We start from the raw sequence: 22,586 nt of genomic DNA on the forward strand, positions 1-22,586 counted from the left end.
TAGGGGCAGTGGCTTTGTGGGAAATGTAGTCGTACAGGCACCCGATTCTTCAGCAATCGTTACGCCCAAGATGTGAAGGTACCCAGTCTCTCCTCCGCCCAATAGATTGTATTTATCTGTAGGTCTGCCACAAAACGAAGCAGAACAGCTGTGAACTATTATCCTTAACTTTTTAGTAAAGATCATGTGCACCAATTGGGAAGAAATCAAATTTCCAAATTTCACTTTTGACCAGATGGTTCTAGGGGTGCCTGCAACCTCGGTGCTTGCCCCCCTAATATATTAAATATTACTTTGAATATGAAAATCATATAGTCAGTCAATGACCAGCAACTATCAAATCTGTATCATGCTTTTCATATTTTTTCTATTATATAGGCTGCTGTTATAATGGTGAAGGATTACACTGAACATAAATAATAAGGTCAGTGTAGGTTTGAGTTATCCCAGTGAGTGCTCTAAATACTGTGTTTCAGACAGTTTGTACACCACCACAGTAGATTTTAAATAAAGCAATCAATTTGAAGTGCAAACTTTCAGCTTTAAACCAAAGAGTTTAACAAAAGCCTTGCATTAACTCTTTATAATTTACAGCCATTTCTATGCACACTGTCCTGTCCCATTTTCAGAGGCTCAAAATTAAATTAGACACACTAACGTATATCTCATTTCTTTGCCTTGAGAAACTTTTGGGTTGCTCTTGCATTTTTCTTTGGGTCATGATCCATGTGCACTGTGAGGATCTGTCTGATTAGTTTTGCAGCATTTGTCTAAATCTGAGCAGAGAGTACAGCCCTGTACACTTCACAGTTCACCCTGTTGCTTCTATCAACAGTCACGTCACCAATAAACACTAGTGACACGGTTCCACTGGCAGCCATACATGCCCATGCTGTAACATGACCTCCACTGTGTCTGACAGATGATGTGGTTTGCTTTAGATCAGCTGTTTCTCTCCTTCTCCACACTTTTCTCTTCCCATCATTCTGGTACACCTTCATCTTGGTTTCATCTCTCCAAAGATTTTTCATTTTTAATGAACTGTGCTGGCTCGTTTAGAGGTTTTTTTGGCAAAGTCTAATCTGGCCTTCTTGTTCTTGAGTGCACACAGTGGTTTTCATTTTATTGTAAACTCTGTATTTCCATTCATGAAGGTGTCTCTTGATAGCAGACTTTGACACAAATACACCTACCCCTTCCAGAGTGTTTTTGATTTGGTTAGATGTTGTGAATTCTGTCATCAGTCACTTTTAGTGTTGCTGGTCAGTGCATTCCTTCTTATAAGAACACACCAGATTGCTGATTTGGACACTCCTAAAGTTTTGGTGAACTCTCTCTGATAGGTTTGCTTTTTTTTTTTTTTTTTTTTTTACATTTACATCAACATCTCTTTGGCTCACATATTGAAAGAGACAGCAAACAGCTACAAAACTATTGGAATCAGCTGCAGGTAATTTCTCTGCTTTATTTGTCACGGAATAGCAAGTGAACACTCCTCACGTGGCTGTGAAACTGCTTGGCAGTCAATTGTCCAATTACTTTTGAGCCTCTGGAAATAGGGGAGTGTGTATAAAAATGGCTGTAATTCCTAAATAAGTTAATGCAAAACTTTTGTTAAAGCCCTTGAATTTAAGCTGCACTTCAATCACACATCTTTAAATTGCACTGTGGTGGCATGCAGAGGCAAAACTACAAAAACTCACTATTCAAATACTTATGGACCTAACTGTAAATATGAATTATTTTGCACTGTGATTGGTACAAAGCTACAAGTCCAAGAATAAAAATAAGATGGAAATGAACCCCTTATACTTAAATGCACCCATTCATGTTAGATTTTGCCTTCTTTGCAGTGATAGAAACCTGCTTGTAACGAATGCCTTTGCTTTTATTAGACACATCTATATAGAGGCAATAATGCAAAGGACACAAGCAATGTATTTTCAATGTAATTTCTTTTAATATAATCTTATTTACAACGCATTTTTCATAAATGTTTAGTACATAGTAAGTTACAATACTTCTGCATCCATTACACAGTGAACTCATACCCTTGATAATACAGACTGAAATGATCCTGTTGATTAACAGTCTTCAATAGAAAACAGAACTTTCTTTCTATGTTGCTCGCTCAACTTTTAAGTTTTTGATTTCATTCAATTCTGAGCATTAATGACTGTTAAGAAACTCATTCATGGTGGTCTAGAGGATGACTTCTTGCTAACATTCAGGCTATGGAGAAACATCAGGGCCACCAAAAAAGAAAAAAAGGCGTGTGTGTGGGGGGGTAGGGGGGCAAATAGATGATAAAACATATATGAAAGGCTTAAGAGATTTAACTATACATATCACATACAATGGAAGAATTCCTGAAACGCCTTCTTTCCATCCTTGTGGCCCGCTTTAAAAAACAAAAACATCCAGATGACCTCTCCATAACGTCAGTAGAGTTAGATTTTTTTTTTTAGATCAGCTTGGAAAAGCCACTTTGATTTCATTATAATAAATGTAACAGGGCATTTAAAACACCAAAACACTAGCAGGTTCATACAAGGACAAGGAGTATTTCTCTGCAGTAATACGAATGTTAAAAAAATGTAACAAAATTCAATAAAACCCACTTTGTGGGTTACTTGCATGTGAATTGACCCTTCAACTATGGTAGAGGGGGTGATGAGGACATTAGTGTGGGCTCCATTTAGAGCATATAGCAGCTTGGTCAGTAATCATTCATTAATAAATAATAAAATAGAGTGGATCAGAGTGGTCGCAGATACAAATGGAGGAGACAAAATAAAAAAATTAGAAGAGCAGGCTCATTTGATCATTTTTACAGCGTAACTGAGTGCCATGCCTGACACAAACACAAACACGCAGACACATGAATTCTCACTCGCTCACATGCACACACACGTGTACACACATGCACTCATTCTGAGACATGACAGTGGTTAAACACAAAGCATGAATACTCGTCAATCGATCAACTCGTCAGGCAGAAAGACAACCAGGCTCTGTCTTTTTCTTCACAAGTCTGATTTCTCTGTTTCCAGGCTCGTACGCGATTGGCTGATTTCATCCCGAGACTTCGCTGTGGTGGTTAAACATTCTGAAGAATGACATCATAGCTTGTTAAAACTGAAGGATAAAAATGCTTCTTCAAAACATTTGAAAAAATTTAAAGTCCTTTTTTTTCTTCTTCTTTTTTTCCTACCCCCGCTGTGCTTCCTCCTTTAACCTCCAAGAGATTGGGAGGTGAAGGGGTGGCAGGAGAGAGTGTGTTCTTGTGATGCTTGGCTGCTCTGTATACTTGGTGTATACTTGGTATTCGGTCTGTGTGTGTGCATATATGTAAAATGTCACATAGTCTGTGTGCACGTGCAAGTGCCAAGTGTGTGTGGATTCATCACTCCACAGCAAAGCCGCAGGTCTCCTCCACAGCAGTCAGCAGTTTCTCGTAAAGCTTCTCATAAGACTCATAGGGAGGGATGTCTATCCTGTTGAAACTGGAGGTGGAAAAGAGTGAATTAGTTATCTGAAAACGATGACACAAATATAGATACAATAAGAGAAATTTACATCTTTTCTGTGTCCTTACCATGTGTGAGCCTTGGGCAAGTTTTCTGTGTTGGCATCTATTAAGTGGATGGTGAAGAGCCTTGGTCCTGCAGAACCTGTAGAGCCTTACACACATACATTCTAGTTATCACTGCTCTGGTTCACACAAAAGCCTTTAAAAAGAAAAAGTTCTCAACACACTGAAATAACTACAGTCATGTGAAAAAGGTTTTTCACAGGACTCTCTGCAGTTCTGTGAAAAACTAAGTATACCCCATGATTCTGTGGCTCGTAGAACCACCTTCAGCAGAAATAACTCCTGTATGATTATCAATCTCTCACATCATTGTGGAGGAATTCTGGCTCACTGTTTTTCTTTATAGTGTTGATTCAGTTCATTGAGTTTTGTGGGCATTCATTTATGCACAGCTCTCTTAAAGTCCTGCTACAGCATTTCAATCAAGTTGAGGTCTCTGACTCGGCCATTGCTGCTGTGTTTGGGAGCATTGTCCTGTTTCATGACCCACTTTCAGCAAAGCTTTAGCTGTCAGACAGACGGCCTCACATTTGACTCTAGGATACATATTCATGTTCATCTCAGTGACTGCAAGGTGCCCAGGTCCCGTGGCTGCAAAACAAGCCTAAATCATCACGCCTCCACCACTGTGCTGACATTTGGTGCGAGGTGCTGATATGGTGCGTTTGGTTTTCTCCAAATGTGCCATTACAGGGAAGCATTTCCACTCTGGTCTTGTCTGTCCAAAGGACATTGTTCCAGGTGCAACGTTGCAAACCTAAGCTGTGCTGAGTTTCTTTCTTTCCTTTTCAAGAGAGAGGAGGTTTTCTCCTGCAACCTTTCCAAACAAGCCATTTTAGCAAGCCAGTCTAATTGTGCTGTCATGAACTTTAACATTTAACATGATAACTGAGGCCCGTAGAGTCTGAGATGTAGCTCCTGATCTTTCTGCAGTTTCTTTGAGCACTGCAGTCTGACCTTGGGGTGAATTTGCTGTGGCAGCCACTCCTGGGAAGATTACGGCGCCTGAATGCTCCAAACAGCAATCTGCCAAAATCTCTGCTTTGATTGAGGCGCTGACACTTGCTGATGATCAGATAATCAGTTGAACTGGATTAGCAGCACCTGGCTGCTACTTACCATCTTAATTCCTATGGAAGCAGTAAGGGGGGGGGGACCTGTGAAAACTCTTCTTCACATGACTCCACGACTACATGTTAAATAGTATATTTTAAACATTTCAGGATTTTTAACATGCTAATATACAACTTCAAAGCTTAAAGTTAAAAATCTGTGAGCAAGAAACAGCTTCTCATTTAACGACAATTAACACAAAGTACTGGAAAGGACTAAACTGAATTGAGATTACAGTCAGTTACATTGTTCAATGAGGAAATGTTTGAAATATTTAAAAAAAAAGGATCACAAAAGCTTTATGTCAATAGAAACAAATGTTTCAAATCCATTACTATACAACATTAAACTACAAAACATTTTTAGACAGGCAAATTGGACAAAATTCTGATTGAGGGTCAGCCTTATTATACTATTAGTCAACAGGCAATTTCATTGTTACTTTTTAGACAACTGAAAAACTTTTTTTAGAAGCAAAATTGCCCAACACTAGTAATTTAATGCTTTTTAAATATGAAAATATGATCCTTGTGATTATCACTCATAACAAACTGCTCAAATTTGATATTTAAACTCTGGGAAATTAAAACCTGCATGTTACAACTTCTGACTTTCTACTTAACTGTTCTTAGTTAACACACTTGCATTTCAAGGCCTTGTATATCAGACATACTAAATAAGTGAACCAAATGTCAGCATCAGTTGAATGACACAATCAGTGTGCATTCAGCAGGTGTATGCGGTGTTTGAACCAGTGCATGACCCACCCTGCAGCGCTTTGAACCCCTGTAGTGGGACCCTGGTGGAGCCCGTGACAAACTGCAGGAGGCGTCCTCTCCTCTCTTCACTGAAGGCCTCCACTGCCTGCCAGAACCACCGCACCACATTGCTTTCACTTGAGCAGTGTTTCAGACGAGTGTTAGTCTTCCAGTCTGCAAGGTCTATTTTTCCTAGTCCACCAATGATCAACTGGAGAGATTTTGAGAAAGGGGGTGGGGTGGGGATTGGAGATGAATATAATGAATTAGATAATAAAATGGCATTTGATGTGCTTGAGGAATTTTATTCTCCACTTTGTGAGCACCAAAGAAAAACTAGCTGAAAACTACCAATCTAACATGCAGACATGCTCAAATTCACACAAATACTTAATAAATCCTAGAATACTGTGGATATGAGGCATATACCTCAAGTTCTTTATGGTCGAAGGTTTGAGGAGGTGCTGTGGGATGAGTTCACTGAACCCTTTCTGTAGTGCCAGAAACTGGGCTTCAATTCCACGCATAAACCTCCAGTTCACATAAAGTCTGAAAATAAAGTTAAAAAATTAGAAAAAAGCAACAAAACACAACAGGCCAAATAAGTAAACTGTAATAAACTTGCAAGTACTGTTCACACACTGTCTTTGGGACACAGTTTGGAGTACTACTGCGTGTTATTACCTTACATATTCCTTCTTGTTCTCCTCAGTGACACAGATATTACGGCCATTAGGCTTGAGTTCGTGCTGTGAGAACTTCCCAAAGGCGTTGTGCTCCACGCAGAACGTGTGATCGAGAACTGAAGTGATGTCATTCTCTCTGCACACAAAACATCAAAGTAAAGCTGAAATGGAAACTATGCACAAAAAAAAGGAAGCAGGATAGAAACTAAGCAGTTTATGATTGAAAAGCTCTCTGCTGTCAGGCTGAGATTATTTATGTGGGGATGCATTTGCTCACAATATCCAGACGAGGCTCTTGTGCAACTCGGGGTCGGTGGTCTCCAGGTCGTTGAGCTGGATGGGTTTGCCCAGGAGCTGTTTGTAAAAGGGCAACGTGAAGCTCCCGTTGATGTAGTGACCGTGAAAAACTGCCAGGCCCATCACACGACCCACAAAGTGGAAATATGACAGGTGGTCCTTAAAGAAAGACAGCGCACAAGACTGCGTGAGACAAATAGTCAGGACTTATTAGCCTTATCCAGTATGTGTGTTTATTTGTGTACACTCACAGGGTTGATGGAGGAGTCTGGGTTGATCTGTAGTGTGTAGATATTGTCTGTTGAGTACTGGAATAGGCCGTAATAGGGGTTCAACATTTCATGGCACAGCAGGTACAACCACTCCCTGCAGACAGACGCCACGTTGTTAAGATGATGTAGTACACAGACTTTGCTTAAAACAATCATCTACAAGATGCTGTCTTTGTATCCACTGAAGTAGTCTTTTTTTTTTTTTTTTAAAGCTTGCAGCTCAGATGTAGCACTTTTTCCAAACCATCCTGCCATCTTACAAATTATACAGTATGCTATATTTACAAGCAAGTGGCTCCATAGTGTAGTGGTCTTTGGTTCAATCCCAAGAGGAGACAGAATTCCCTTTGGGGTTGTGTCAGGAAGTGCATCCCGCATTAAAAAATTACATTTAAAAAAAAAAAAAATCTACAGACTCAAACAACTCAGAACGACCTGCTGAAAGTAGCTTCTTCAGTTACCAGTAAACTGAGTTAACCGTGCTGAGCCTCGTTAGAAACATGTTGTATTTTTTAATAAGCTGCAAACACACCATGAACTTTACATATAGTTCAAATGTATTTTAAATGGTAAAAATTAAGAATAAAAACAATACACCACTGCTGCATACAGTTATGCCGATACATAACCCACTGCAAAACCTGCTCATCCAGATTACTTCAAACTACGCAGCTGTGCTTCTTGGGACTTGAGGAAGTATTTTGTTGTGTTTGAATTTAGTTGGATGAGCAGTTCTCATATTTTAGGTAAAAAGTTATTTTCTGTCAGAGCTTCACAGCTGTGCCTGTGTGTGAGGCATCACAGCCACGCTGCCCCTCACTACCAGTAAATTCTTCATGGGAAACACTGCAGTAACATTCAGCAACAGACATTAATAAAGCTCTCACCATGCACCGTATTTTTGCACTATAAGGCGCACTTAAAATCCTTAAATGTTCTCAAAAATCGGCAGTGCACCTTATGTATGAATTCTTGTTGTGCTTACTGACCTTGAACCAATTCTATGTGGTACACCGCGCTCAAAAATCCGTCAAAATGTTTTAGTGGTTAATGATCCCTTTGGTAAAGGACGCTTCACAAATATCGACATTTTCCAGAGCGTACGACAGGCGGGAGGGGCGTAACACCCAGCCCACACTTTTCAAATAGTTAGAAAATGTTGGTCGGTCTGTGTAATTTGAGCGCTGCCGCCTGACCGCCAGTGCCGAAGGCATCAACACCACTGCACCATTCCGTGTTCTGCAGCGATATGGCCTCCGGTCTGGCAGATCAGTTCAAAGGCCTCATTGAATTCTCTAAAATAGGCCATCAAAAAGAGCATCACAAGAAAGTGGTTATCACAGGATAAGCCAACGCTAGATGACTGGATGGATATAACATTTAACATATATAAAATGGAAAAAATAACAGCTTCTCTCAACCATAAGACCGAGCAATTCAATTTCAGTTGGCAAAGCTGGGTAGACTACGCAAAATCTAGAAGACCTGATTTCATTTTTAGAAATCAAGCTTGACATGGCCTCCTGACAGTCTACTCTCCGACAATAAATAAACTCAAATAGTATTAAATAAGTTTGCTTCTTAATTGTGTATTTCACTTATTTACATACTTTTTTAATTTATTTAGGTATTTTTTATTATTTTTATTTATTTATTTTTTCTTTCTTTCATAAATTATTTTCTCTTTCTTTCCTCATTCCATTAACATTGGGCTTCTTCCCCGGGAAATAGAGTTATAACAGTTCTATGTTAATATGTTGCACAGAAATTTCTATGTTACTTTTTTAAATACTGAACGTAACACTTTGACACTGTGAATATATGCTCTGTAAAACCTTTTTCCCAGAAAACTAATAAAAAGTATAATTACAATAAAATAGGCCATCATCGATTCACAAAATGACTCTACTGACGATATTAGACAGGAACAAGCTGTGAGTGCAGCGCAGCAGGTGTGGAAAGCAGCCAAAGCCGCCGGAGATAAATTCAACAAGAAGTGGAAGCATTGTTCCAAAAATTGAAACCGTACGCAGTAAACCGCAGAAAACGACGATGGATTTTAGTCTGCATGTTCCTGGCCTATTTTCGTCTATGCTGGCCCGTATATTTGTGCGGAATCTGGCGGCTGGCAGTGTTGCTAACTTTTGTGCAACAAAAGTCGCTGTGGGCCGTCTCAAAAGTCGCTAAACTTGCTAAAGGACAAAGTGAGGTCTGGGGGTGTGTGTGCTGTCCCCATCGGTGCCAAAGAGAGGTCCGGGCGATGCCACAGCATACGAGGGGACACAGTACAAGCACTGTATGTACACAAAACATGGTGACAGCGGAGTTTTCAGGTTTCCGGTGCTGTTCCTTTTTTTTTTTTTTTTTTAATGTTTGTTCTTTGCTTATATCGGTAAATATACTGGTGCACAGGAAGGGCTTATATATAAAATGAAGAAATGACTTGTTTTTATCCTCATTAATAAAGAATATATTGTAGCATCTGTTAAGACGTTGAAGAAGATGGCGAGAGATTGCCAGTAAAAGTTGCCCTTTTATTAATATTTAAATGGTTGCTGTGTGCCGCAACCAAAACAAAATAGTAACAACGAGACAGACTCGGATAATGACGAGAGGGAACCCGGCATGCTTGATGCCGAAATCGCCCAACTGTTCAACTCAGGCACTGAAGATGAGGAATTTGATGCATTTGTGGGAGATGAATGATTTAAAATGTGAGTGTATCTTTCTGTATTTGTTACAACTGAACAATACTCTGAGTTGTTGTGAATGAGTTGAATAAAGTTCAACTTACCTGATGCTTTTGTTTCGCTCTACATATGTTTTATCATGCGCCTTATAACCCGGTGCACCTTATGTATGAAAATAGACCCGTTCATTGATAGTGCGCCTTATAATGCGGTGCCCTTATGGTCTGCAAAATACGGTACTTAAGCTCCTGGTAGTTATGCTAAAGCAAGACACTAACAAAGACACTCAAAGTTTCCATTTGATTATTTAGCAACTGACTTGTTAGCATTAGCTCTGCTCCTCAGGCTTACTTTAAATGTTGTGTGTTCACTAGCAGACACATGCATTCAGTGAGTATCATTACAGCTGCTCCCTTAGCTCTTACAACTTTACATTTAGGGGACACCTGAAAATTGTAGCTGAAGGAAATAACTCTCCCCTTGCACTTTGATACCTGTGCACAGAGTTAGTCTTCAACTTTACAATTTTGACATATTTGACTTTAGAGTTACACACCAAGATGGGATGTGAAAAGGCAAACCTGCAAAAAACTAAAAAAGTTAACAAATGCAGCCTGCAGCAAATTACCTGGCCACCCCACCATAATCCAGGCCTTCCTCTCCCCTGAACTTCACCATTAGCCGTTTCTTCAAGTCTTTGGGCCTCATCTTCATTATCTGCCGGTATGACTCCTATACAACACATATGTGTATCAGGTTTAGACCAGTTTTGCTTTGTTAATCAGTTATTTAATATTCACAACCTGCACCTGCACTCACCTCAAAGATCTCCTCTCGGGACACCTCTATGCGACAGTGTCCCGCTTGAGGCTGCTGCAGTGACAGTTCATGGCGGAGCAGCTTTAACTTATGCACCAAATCTCTCTCATATCGCGCCGCCACATCTCCATCTCCTCCTCCTCCGCCGCTGCTCACTCCTCCACCTCCCCCTTCCTCACTCCCCACATCCATCTGGGGGGCCTGGGAGGATTCCTTCACTTGGGATTGCTGGCTAGAGGAGGAGAACAGAAGAGATGCGTGAAAATGGGGAAGAATGCTACTCTGACTCAGAGAGGATAACACAAAATCCAGGTTTGTAAGTCCAGGTTTCTGTATATCATACAGTTCAGCACTGCTGCTTAGCAGTGTTAGTTGGTCCTGCTCAGCTCCAGTCTGAATTCAGCATTACAATGGTGACAGATTAGATTAGTGCATGCCTCTACCTGATTATGTTGTGTAGGCGCGGGTCTGTGAACTGTGTGGTTCGGTTGTTGTGGTCCACAAAGTAGATCCGGCCAGACACAGTGCTTCGGACCTCCCAGCCCACCGGTAATGGGCCGAGTTCCTCGCAGCTCACGCTGGCCAAATCCCTGCAGCAGCAACACGTAAACACTCATAAAACAGACTAATCCCTTAGAAAAGAAAAAAAAAAATCCTAATTTTGTACAATCCTGAGTTTAACCTGGGAGTGGAGTGGGAGGAGAGTATGTGTTATTCTTATGTCTGTCTGTAGATGCAATGACCACATCTCTTTGTGGGCTTTCAACCTCTTTTCCAGTTATGCTTGGCCTAAATGAAGTGTGGTGTAGTCATACCGTGGTATCCGGGGGTCATGCCAGGTGCTGACGCCTGTCTGTGTGTGAAGGAAGTACACCTGGCCCTGCACTGTTGTTCGCTGCTCTGTTTTAAAAAGAAAACAAACCCATAAAATGCGCCGTATGTGGTTGAGGTTGGATAAATATAAAAAGCAACAACAAAATTTGCTCAGAGAAGCTCATCACTGACCGTATCCCTCTGGCAGGTCAGGCGGTTGGTGCCCATGAGGTCTGTTCTGAGGGGTGTGGCCATGACCTCTGGAGTCCTGCCCTCTGATTCGCTGTGTCTGAAGACGGCTCTCCTGACTGGGAGAGTCAAGCCGACAGTTCCCGCCTCCTGCAGCACCAGTGGGATCAGAGTAGGGCAACGGTTCTTCACTGAAACATCCCTCAAACACAGGCCTACACACAAACACAAAGAAAAACAGACAAGAATCACATGATGGGTCAGCTGCTTTTTATTTTAAACTCAGAGCAACAAAGAGAGCAGGAGGGACAAATATTTGATGACTATGACTAAAATATCCTCCAACCCAAAATGTATAATATCACATGGGATCCAAACAGCCTTGTAATTTAAACTTTAGTGTGATATTAGCTGCGTTAACATCTAGTGACACTCACCCATCATTTTCCAGCAGTCCTCTACAGTCCACAACAGGACCTCCGCTGCCAATGCGGTCTCGTGTCTGCAGACTCACTGTAAACAAGCAGGATGTAAAGGTCAGAGAGTTGACAGTGTGTTAGAGGGGAGCGCAGCACATGCACATAATGAAAGAAAAGCAACAACATGACTAATCTGTACAGACTGCACAGTGTCCAGCCTTACCTACAATCTGCCCCCGCACTGCATCACTGTCAGACGGGTTCAGCTTACATAGATCTAGACGCTGGTCTGAAAGAGGAACAAATACCTTTTCTTTGGCTTGACACAAAAAAATAAATGGTATGAAAATGGGTGTATTTAAATCCAGAGGACAAGACAAGACAAAAAAAAAAATCAGGCAGCCTTACATCCTGTATCTTTTAGCCTGCTGATGGCATTGGAAAGCAGTCGTATGCAGCCCAGAAAACCTGCCCCCTGTCGTTTATGGATCTTCTTGTGGTTCCATATGCTGATGGTGATGGAGTCTGTCTTCCCAATGTAGCTAAAAAACAAACCCACAACAGGTCTCTTTACTCCAAGTGTTTAAGACCATCTGCGGTGGAGCAGAGCTATTTTATACATCCAACATAAAATATGTTTTGTCACCCTACAAAAAAGGTAAATGATATGAAATGCCACTTTTTATGTTTGCTTTTTTAAAGAGTCAATGTGGATAAAACAATTAAATCTATACATCTTTATCTTCTTAACCGATATAACCGATTAAATTTGAAATAAATAAAAAATAGACACATTAAATAATGCCATTTTCATCTTAAATATCTACACCTGAACAGCAATTTAAATTACATTGCTGTAAAATGATAGTAGATTTGTTTCTAGAGTTGTGGAGGAGACTCACAGATCATAGTGCTGATTCCATTTGGGGTCCAGTGTGCTCTTGACTGTATCTGTAGAGTGGCATTGACCTGATCCGTCCACCACGACCTTAGCAAATGGATCTGGCAGACCTGCACACAAAATCTTCTAATTAAAAATGTGTTGCTATTAAAGAAAATCAGAAGCCAAACTGGCTTAGGTACTGCTCATAACATTATCTCCATGAAGATTTTTATCTGTATCTTTCCTAATACTGACCTACAGTTTAAAAGCAAATAGGACATTCCATTTGTTTGCCATTGTTATTAACAGTACTGGAGCTTCACCATCTAATCTAACAGGAAATGAAGACTCTAATCCAGGCAGTCTTTGACAAATTCTGAACAAGACTCAAACTGGACACGTTCAGAGAAGCTTTGCAGTCTTAAACAAACCCCTGCTTGTGGGGTGACAGCCAGGGTTATTGTTGTATTACACTGCTACCACAGGTCAACAGTTATCCGTCAGAACAGCAAACGAGCAACATCAATGGCGCTCTGTTTTCAAAGTCGCTCCAGTGTCACACGGGCTCTTTATAATGCCAGAAATATGCATGTGAAAAACATCACAATCAAAGCACTTACGAAAGAAGTCTTTCTTTGCGAGGTTCTTGGCACATAACACTGCAAGAGAAAAAAAATAATGAACAAAATGTCACACTAATATATGTAATATTACAGTATGTAGGCTGATACAGTGGATGCATCTGAAGAGGAAGAATGTGGGTTAGGACAAATGTATGAATGCCAGAGGATGGACATGAGCAGGAAAGTGTATGTGACATGCAGACAGAACTACAGACTAGTGTCAGGCTCACTGGACAAAGACGTGCACACAGACCACCCACACTAAATGTGACACACCACTTTCTCTACCGTACCATCTTTGTGGAGTCAGAGAGAGTTTATATTTGAGAATTTATAAGTGTGCACAAACTGTTGTTTATTGTGTGTGTGGGTGTACACAATGTTGGGTTATTTGTTTCCCCAGACAGCTGGCATATGACGCTCTAGGCTAGCTCTCCTGTAACACTGAGAACACAACGGATTAACAACAGCCTTTTTTTTTTTTTTTTTTTTTTTTTTTTAAGAAATAGACTTAAGTCTTTGTTTCAGGGCAGTGTGAGTATTAAACAACAACAAGCTGCATGCTTGTTTTCACGGCTGATGCAACGCAGTACAAAAGGTGTAATCAACATGCATAATATTTACACTTCAGTCCACTGTGCCTTTGCCAGGGATGGTAAATGGACACTGATCAGGCATAACATTACAGCCACTGACAGGTGATCATTGCTTCATCACGGCCCTGGTTAGTGGGTGGGATATACACTGCGTTGCCAAAAGCATTTCCTCATCTGCCTTCACATGCATATGAACTCCAGTTAAATTCCATTCTTAATCCATAGGGGGTTTAATATGATGTCTTCTGGGAAGGCTTTCCACAAGGTTTAGGAGTGTTTGTGGGAATTTTTGACCATTCTTCCAGAAGTGCATTTGTGAGGTCAGACACTGATGTTGGATGAGAAGGGCTGGCTCACAGTCTCCACTCTAATTCATCCCAAAGTGTTCTATCAGGCTGAGGTCAGGACTCTGCACAGGCCAGTCAAATTCTTCCACACCAAATTGGCTCATCCATGTCTTTATGGACCTGCTTTGTGCACTGGTGTGCAGTCATGTTGGAACAGGAAGGGGCCATCCCCAAACTGTTCCCACAAAGTTGGGAGCATGAAATTGTCCAAAATATCTTGGTATGCTGAAGCATTAAAGCCTCTTTCCCACCAACAGGGTGGTGCCTTTATTTGAACCATTAGGCGGGTTTTCCACCGCGGAAGCACTCAGTGCTCGGCCGAAAAACGGGTTCAACTCCGGCCCCGCAAACTAGCTGGTCTGAAACCAAGAACGTGGCCTTTATGTGGCCTTCAGACGGTACTTGTCTGACTGCATTGAGCCAAGTACCGTCTGAAGGCCACATGAAGATTGGAGGTCTGCAGTGACTGAATGCAGAACACTGGTGACCTCAGTTTACTACATGTCTCAGCATCCACTGACCCCGCCCTGTGATTTTACATGGCCCACCACTTCATGGCTGAGTAGCTGATGTTCCCAGTTGCTTCCATTTGTTATAATACCACTAACAGCTGACTGTGGAATATTTAGTAGTGTGGAAATTTCATGACTGGACTTGTTGTACAGGTAGCATCCTATCATGGCACCATGCTGGAATTCACGGAGCTCCTGAGAGCGACCCATTCTTTCACAAATGTTTGCAGAAGCAGTCTGAATGCCTAGATGCTTGGTTTATACACCTGTGGCCATAAAAATGATTGGAACACCTGAATTCAATGATTTGGATGGGTGAGTGAATACTTCTGGGTCAGAGCATCTCCCACACTGCAGCTCTTGTGGGATGTAACTATAGGTTTTAAAAAAATGTAATAGACTAGCTTTATTAACACATTTAGTTACCATCAGCTTCCATTAGACACTCTAGTATTGCTGACTTCTCATCCAGTCACAAATGATGGCAGATCGAAGCTTCACTTTTTCATTTTTAACCTTAGTCGTTAGAAAAAGACAAAAATCCACACACTCCTTGTCATGATTACGTGAGTAACAGCACAAATACATGAGCAGCGCTTTCTGCCATAAGGTAATCATTTGCTTTGGAAGATACTGATAAGCAGAAATCACTAAAACTACACTGACTGTGCAAGTTTGAGTTGAGGTGTTTATGTGCAGGCAAACAGAGCAGTAACAAACCCTGTAGCTATTGTTGCCAATACAGAAAGAAAATGCGATAAAGCCCTTACACTGGGTTACTGACAATATATAGGCTATGTGTGGACAAAGGGTGATCTCCTTTGGTATTACATTAAGCACTCATTCCTGTACTAATGTAGAATATCTCGTGAGTCAGACTTACTGATATTTTGAGGAACTAAAAGCAAAAGCCAATGCTTACAGCACATTTCTTGATCTGGACTGCAATGTCAGCACTTATTTTTTTGATTATTCTTTAACTATTAAAAATACACAGCTATATAAAGCTCACCAGAAAGTATTTATGAGTTCTTGTGCTAAAGCTACAGCTCAAACTGTCTGACATGACAAGTAATTAAGATAAACGGCCTGCTCTGTAGTCAGAAACAAGACAGTGTGACAGAACTTAGGAAAAATTTGGCTTCATTCCTCTGCTGTTCATTTGTAAATTAAAGTAAAGGGGGGGGGGGGGGGGGGGGGGGGGGGGGGGGGTGTCCAAAAATCTGATCTCAGTGAGATCTATGTAACTCTACCCAATCAATCACCTACATCTAGCTGGGGCAGGCAAGCAATGGGTGCTTGGAGTCAGTAGGGGAGTCATCCTATACATCAGCATTTAGTCTATCTTGATCATCCCACAATTATTTGCCCCTTTCTAAAACCCAAATTGTCAAAAATTTGCTTTTGTCAACTTGTAAATTTGCTGCTTTTCTGTGTTTTGTCTATTCATAGATTTAACATCTTTGAGCTTCATACTGCTGACCTGATAAAGCAATATATTCATTTGTTACTCCAGGCACTCGATTGGATCACTATAATTAATGCTTTAGAAACTGATTGAAGTAATCTGCAGATTAATAAAATTAACCTTAAGTTGAAATCCTTAATACATCTATGCTAACTGAACAATGCTGGTGAGACACAGGTGAGATTTCAGGGATAAGCACTGCTGGTACTGTCTTGAGTCAGGGGAGCAAAGCGCTCTAAAGCTGATCCTAACTGATCTGCTGTACACCTAAACTGCCTTTTGATTCGGTTTGGCCCAGACAGCCATCTGGGAAGTTAGTCAGGCAGTCAGTGGTTTAGGATGTGGTGACTGGAGTGGCATGTATGTGTCTGGTGTAACTTGGTCTATTTCCTGTGATTAACCCATGGAGAATGGCTGCAGGATATCCTCCCTCTTCCCTGTCAACGTCTTCCAATCCTCTCCTCCTGACTCACACATTCCACACTGAGACTTCATCTTTTCTACAGACACAATCAAAGAAACTGTGAGAAGGGGGGTGGGGGGGATCAAGTTTCTAAAGTCTGCCACCTATTTCAGACCGGAGTAAAGGAAGACTCTGTCACTGTCCCTGCTGTGCTATTCACCAATTCTTCCCACGATGTTTTTCTGACAAGCTCTTCTGTGGCCCTGAATGTGTGACAGGACCTTTCTCAGCATCTCAGGAAATTCCTCATTCTGTGAAGGTCATGGCTGGTAAAAAAACACACACAGCGAAACAGCCTAACAACTCAGCTGGCTCTCAATTTCCCCACTGTCATTTCCCTTTCTTTTATTCTGTTTTTTTTTTTTTTTTTTTTTTGCATTTATGGCCTTTCTTCCAAAAATAAAATAAAAAATAGCTAGAAAGTCAGCAGGGTAGTGATGGTGGGGGTTCTATTCATCCGGTCTTGAGGGAACAAGCAGAAACTGTTTGAGAGGGGTGAAGAAAGAGTGAGCCTCTTCTGCACCAGTCTCTCAGTTACACCAGGAATTTAAAATCACATCATGTTTGTAAGACCATCAACCATCTCCAGCAGAAGTTTGCAACCTTGCTATACCTTTTTGACACTTCAGGTAATGACTAGAAATGCAAACTGCAGATCCTAATTAAGGCTTCTTAAATCACCGTTAATGGCCGAGTGCTTTGGTAATGAAGCCAAGGTGCTGCAGTCTCTTTGCACTCTGATCACAGCTCAAGTCAAAAAATGATGAATGCTGACAAACTTATGGGGCTGTCTAGACTTTCTTGTCTCAGCATGCATATCCAGCCCATGTGAGCTTCTGATGATGTCATTTCCTGTGTGACCTTCTTCTCAGTAACAAAAACAAAGCAGCGGTTGGTGGACATGTGAGCAAATATCACACCTACTCAATAACAAGTACCCTGCACTAACAACCAAACACACACATGCACACAACAACAGAAGGGCTTGCGCAAACAGCCAGACAATAGCTCTATAAGGAAGCACTTAATAACTGGATATTGCCTCATTAATGTGCTTTTTCTGAGCAACTGTGTGACACTGTCCACATCTTCACCCATATTTCTACACCCTGTTTTGTGTGCTTTTCTGTAAATGTGTTTCTGCACAGTCTGCACACTTAGTAAGTGAAGGGATTAGAAGTCCTTATGCTGCTTCCTAAGTAAGCATGAATTCGCCTTTCCCCCTCTCTCTCTCTGGCTCTTTCTTCTGTCTCCATCACAAAACCACTTTTTCACTCTCATTCTTATTTCACTGCCCTTTTCTTTGATTCTTCCTCATTCCCCTCACATCTCTATCCTCTTTCCATCTCCTCCACCCCTTCTCGCTCAAGTCACCTCTTGTCCTGACGCTGCCCTGTACTGCAGCTTGGGCAAGTTAAGTGCTCAATCCAACTGTCTGGCACCAAAACCTGAGCAGCACGTGTTGCTTCTAGGGGCAAATTAACTTAATCCTGCTGAATCACAGATTCTTTAATTCCTGAGATGGCATTTTTCACAATAAACGCCATTCACTTACAAACAAAAACACCCTTTTCCACCCCTGCTTTATGACCTACTTTTGCATTTTGCCTTGTATTGACCATGTCTTTGCATTCAAACATTACAGTTTACAGTCTCAAAAAACAGCGCTACAAAGCAGCTCCGTATTGTTTTTCCCCTTAAATTACCACAACTGCAAAGTTTCGGCATCAGAATTAAAAAAAGCTAAAGTATGATCAAACATTTTTGCTTTTTCTAAAATGTTTAATACTCAACAGAAATAATTGGTTTACAATGAAAAGACAATACAGAAGCTACTTCCAACTGCTCCCTTCTCTCTAGGGGAGGACAAGGCATGTAGCTCCACGTGTTTGACCTGGAAGAGTTTATGCTGGATAACCTATCTGACGTAACCCCCAAAGGGGATTTGTGTCTTCAGTTGGAATTGAACCAGAGACCTTTCACTTCTCAAGCAAATGTGTAAACCACTACACTATATGGGTTTCAAAACTGTTTTTTTTTTTTTGCTTTTTCATCAAGTATTAAAATTCCTTTGTTTTGACATGTTATTTATAAGAACACTTCAGCTTAAAAAAAAAAAAAAAAAAAAGATAAAAGAGCCAAAACAATCACTTGTAAACACAACAAAGTCTGTGAGATCTGACCCAGTGTCAAACATGCTTGTGTCCCTGCCACACACATACACATACACACACACACACACACGGGCTTTTCTGATGTAGGGGGAGAACAACCAACTCTTTCTAGCAGACTAAACAGAACTGGCCATGCCGGCAGCATTATACTCCCATTGGGTCATCACACATTCTTCACCCAATTAGAATTCCACTCATACCTGTGGGGGCGGGGCACAGTCAGGGGCAATAACCTCTGGTTGCATCAAAGTTGAAAAATGGTCGACTGGTTTACACACGCATACCTTCTCCACTTGCTTTCATCTTAACTCATCTGATGTCAAACTTCACAATGATATGCTTGTTATAAAGCGCATTTTACTGGAGTCACTGCATTAATAAACTTACCATGAGAGCACTAGATCTATTATAATCCTGGATGACTGCAGTATTTTAACTGATTCCAAGTAAGGCTAAATACTTTTATCAATTTTCCACTTTGGTTAGCATATAAAATACCAGCTAATAGTAGACACTATTACATAATTTGTTCTGATCACTGATGTAATTCAAGAGTGACATCAGTCCATTGTTATTACTTCAAACAAAGGGGTGGCGCATTGTTCTGGTGTGGCTGAGACACCACAGTGATAATGTCAGGCACGTTTGAGGCAAAACCTCAAACTGAAATGTATCAACAGTTGGATAAGTGAAGAAGTGTGTCAGATCTGTTAGCCTGATTCCTGTCCTTCCCTCTTGAAACCCACTTTGAGGAGAAGAGTGAGAGAGCAGGAAAATAAACAGTATGTGCAGAACATTTTCAGACAGCACTTCACCCCATCAGTGGTGACAGACATCTGTTTTAAAGACATCCATCACAATCATACCCTTGCAGTACTCTGCAGCACTGCTTCATGAAAACCACACAACGAAATACTTAGTCTGCCAGAAAGCAGATTGTAGTGTTATTGCTCAGTTTTGAATCGGGGGGACAAGGCGTCTGCTCAGCGGCTCAGATAGGTCATTTCCATTTGAATAGAGGCCCCTGAATGCCCAGTGGGGTTACATTACGAACAGTGTAAACCTTTGTTCCAGCTGTGTGTGTGTGTGCGCGCGGAGGAGACTCCTACATGACCTTACAGAGCGGTCTCCGACCTACAAACTGAAAAATATTTCAGCTCAGTTAATTAAATGACCCCTTGAAGAGCAAACATGCTGCACTACCTTCGGTGGGGAGTTCAGCGAGTCCGACATTTGTGCAGCTACAGCTGACACAGCAGCGAAACGCCAATCGATACTCATCGGTAATCTGGACTAGCATGTCAAATCTAGCGAGGAATCAATTTTCATACAGGCTGCAGCTCCACATTTCCTCTCCCCCCTCTCGTTACAGACCTCATCACATTCCGCTGAAGCGGTGGTTTCGGCTGGTGGTCTGCCCCCCCCAAAAAAGGGTGTAGCTAGCAAGCGCTAGCGGTCAACATTAACCACAATGTTACCATTAGCTAGCTGACGGAGACGCGACTGTTAGCAGTTGATAAAGTTTCTAAACGTGGCTTTCAGGGGTCAGCGTTTATCATGGCCAGAAAACAGCGGACTAGTCGCCTGCCTCAGCTGCAAAACTCACATTACCCTGAACAGCTTTTCAGCTGTCCTCTCGGTGATATACTTAGCATCTAAGCTAACGAGCTAGCACTCGACTGGTGTTTGCCACACAAAAACCGGATGTTTGGGCGAAAAGCAGACCCGAGAGCCCCACAGACATTTCGCGTCGTCTTGTTAGGTTTGCTGAAATGAACGCGTTGCAGAGATAACAGAGTTCCGGTTTGAACGTGCACCGTAAGCGCTTTCTTTCGCTCTCGCTTTTACCTGTCAGTCGGATTTTGATGCTGGACCCGTTCCTCCGACTCCCAGGATTCGACATCACTCCGGGAAAAACGATCACACAAACTTCCCGTTTGAGCCGCCCCCAAATCACAGTTTCACCCAGGAATGGAACTGCGAGTAACTTCAGTTCCCACACATGCGGATTGCTGTTGGTTTCCTCACGGATAAAAATGTATTATTCCACCGCAAAGTCTTGCGCTCCTTCGAAATCCAACAACACGGGAGAACATTTTCGGGCAGGCTCAAGCACGTACTGACGTATTGTTCTCAGTGGCTGTAACAGTACGTGCTCGCTCCGGGAAGCGTGTGCGTGCCCGTGATGATCACATTATTTCAATGAAGTCTTTAAACATTCACTTTTGATTTTTATTTCAAGAATAGTATCACATTTTATTTTATATAAACCAAAATACAGAAATAATAGAAAATAGCGAATGAAATATGACAATAGTTAAACATACATTTAAATAGATTTACATAAAAGCATAGCAGTTACTTTAATTGTTTTAATATAGCTATCTTTTACCTCCTTTCTAGCTTTACCAACATCTCCACATAGAAATGTGTATTTCTGCCAGTAAAGAATGGTATAATAGCCTTATTTTATATGGCTAAACTTATCCACCCAAACTTGTGTAGGTTTCTGTCAATAATTGCTCACTAACTTAAATATATGTTGCCTACATTCACTCTCCCACAACTCTGCTTTACATTTCTTATTCAAAAATTAGTGAATAAACACTATTGAAAAAGAATAAAATAAAAAAGAAAGCAGCAGCAGCAGCAGCAGCAGCTGGTGAGCAAACAATTGAAACCCTTTCCTAAGGTTTGACGCCCTATGCGGATTAAGCCGATAGAGTTAGAGTGCTACTGGCAAAGTGCAAAATCTCGAATTAATATATTCTGTGTGGAAACGTGCTGACATTATAATGAGACTCAAGAGGCAGTGAGTTTCTTCTAACCAGCTCATAATGGAAACAGAGAAAAACTAGAAGCGCACTCAGCAGAGCGCGTATCTCACTCACCCCAAACTGTGGTGATACTACGCTGCAACAGATACCACCCAATGTTTTAAAAACTCTAAAATAGGATTTTATATTTGTATTTTTAAAAAATGAGATCCACATAAACAGATAAGGGCATATATAGCCTGGATATATCTTTTTCAGTTTATGTACCCTAATGGTATCCTATAAAAACACTAAATGGAAAAAAGAAAAACAAACTGTTGCTGAGATATGAATTGTATATGTGTCTGTGATGTTTGTGTAGGCTTCCCTTTGTATTATTGTGAGTATTTTAATTGAAAATAGAAAAAGACAATGAATTATCAACAGTAATTTTTTATACCTGAGTAACAAACCTGAGGGATTTATTTATTTTGGAAAATCTTTAGTGACCTTGAAATCATATGTTCTTGGGCCCCTAAAGAATATTTCCAAAAGTTTTCATCAATTTTGGTGCAAAGATTTTTGAGTTAAAGTTCTGAGTTAACAGACAAACAAACAAACAAACAAACAGACAAACGATGAGGAGTGAAAACGTTACGTCTTCACCTATCGGTGGGGGAGATAATCAGAAAGGAGACCACTGAAAAGTGATTTACTGTATACCTTTTTTAGCGGCTTTGTGGCTCTCTGGCATTTTTTCCATCTAAATAAAACTCAGACAAATGGTGTGGGGAAAATAGATAACATATTTATATTTATTAAGCACTGGTGGTTGCTGAAGCCTGAAAAAGGAAGGCAGTCTTCATCAAGGTTTCTTGGCCATGAACGCAGTTCACCTTAGCAGCCAACACACAGCAGCCAGCAATATTTAAATTTTGTTGCAATCCTTCCCTTAGTAGTTGAGACATTTCACTCAGACCCACAAATGTTCATTTTTAGTGTCAAGAGGAAACGTTGGGGTTTCAACAGAGTCATGGGATTCATCTGTACAGGTACCAACAAGGTGAAATACCTGAATGGTGAGAGGCTTACATTTACACTGCTTGGGTATTG

The 22,586-nt window shown here is 41.0% G+C and overlaps 1 protein-coding gene across 1 annotated transcript; it reads right to left on the reverse strand.

Annotated features, from left to right (window-relative positions):
* Nucleotides 1-3,193: 3,193 nt before the first annotated feature.
* smurf1 (SMAD specific E3 ubiquitin protein ligase 1) lies at nucleotides 3,194-20,839 on the reverse strand. Its single transcript, XM_030735287.1, is given in 19 exon segments — nucleotides 3,194-3,506; nucleotides 3,599-3,674; nucleotides 5,476-5,677; nucleotides 5,896-5,915; nucleotides 5,918-6,015; nucleotides 6,151-6,288; nucleotides 6,430-6,608; nucleotides 6,701-6,815; nucleotides 10,040-10,143; nucleotides 10,231-10,462; nucleotides 10,674-10,820; nucleotides 11,046-11,130; nucleotides 11,236-11,447; nucleotides 11,670-11,745; nucleotides 11,875-11,940; nucleotides 12,060-12,193; nucleotides 12,554-12,662; nucleotides 13,155-13,193; nucleotides 20,566-20,839. Coding segments are annotated over 19 exon segments (2,187 nt in total). The 5' UTR covers nucleotides 20,621-20,839; the 3' UTR covers nucleotides 3,194-3,406.
* Nucleotides 20,840-22,586: the final 1,747 nt, after the last annotated feature.

The sequence above is a fragment of the Archocentrus centrarchus genome, chromosome 8 (assembly GCF_007364275.1).
Source record: "Archocentrus centrarchus isolate MPI-CPG fArcCen1 chromosome 8, fArcCen1, whole genome shotgun sequence".
NCBI classification, from domain to species: Eukaryota; Metazoa; Chordata; class Actinopteri; order Cichliformes; family Cichlidae; genus Archocentrus; species Archocentrus centrarchus.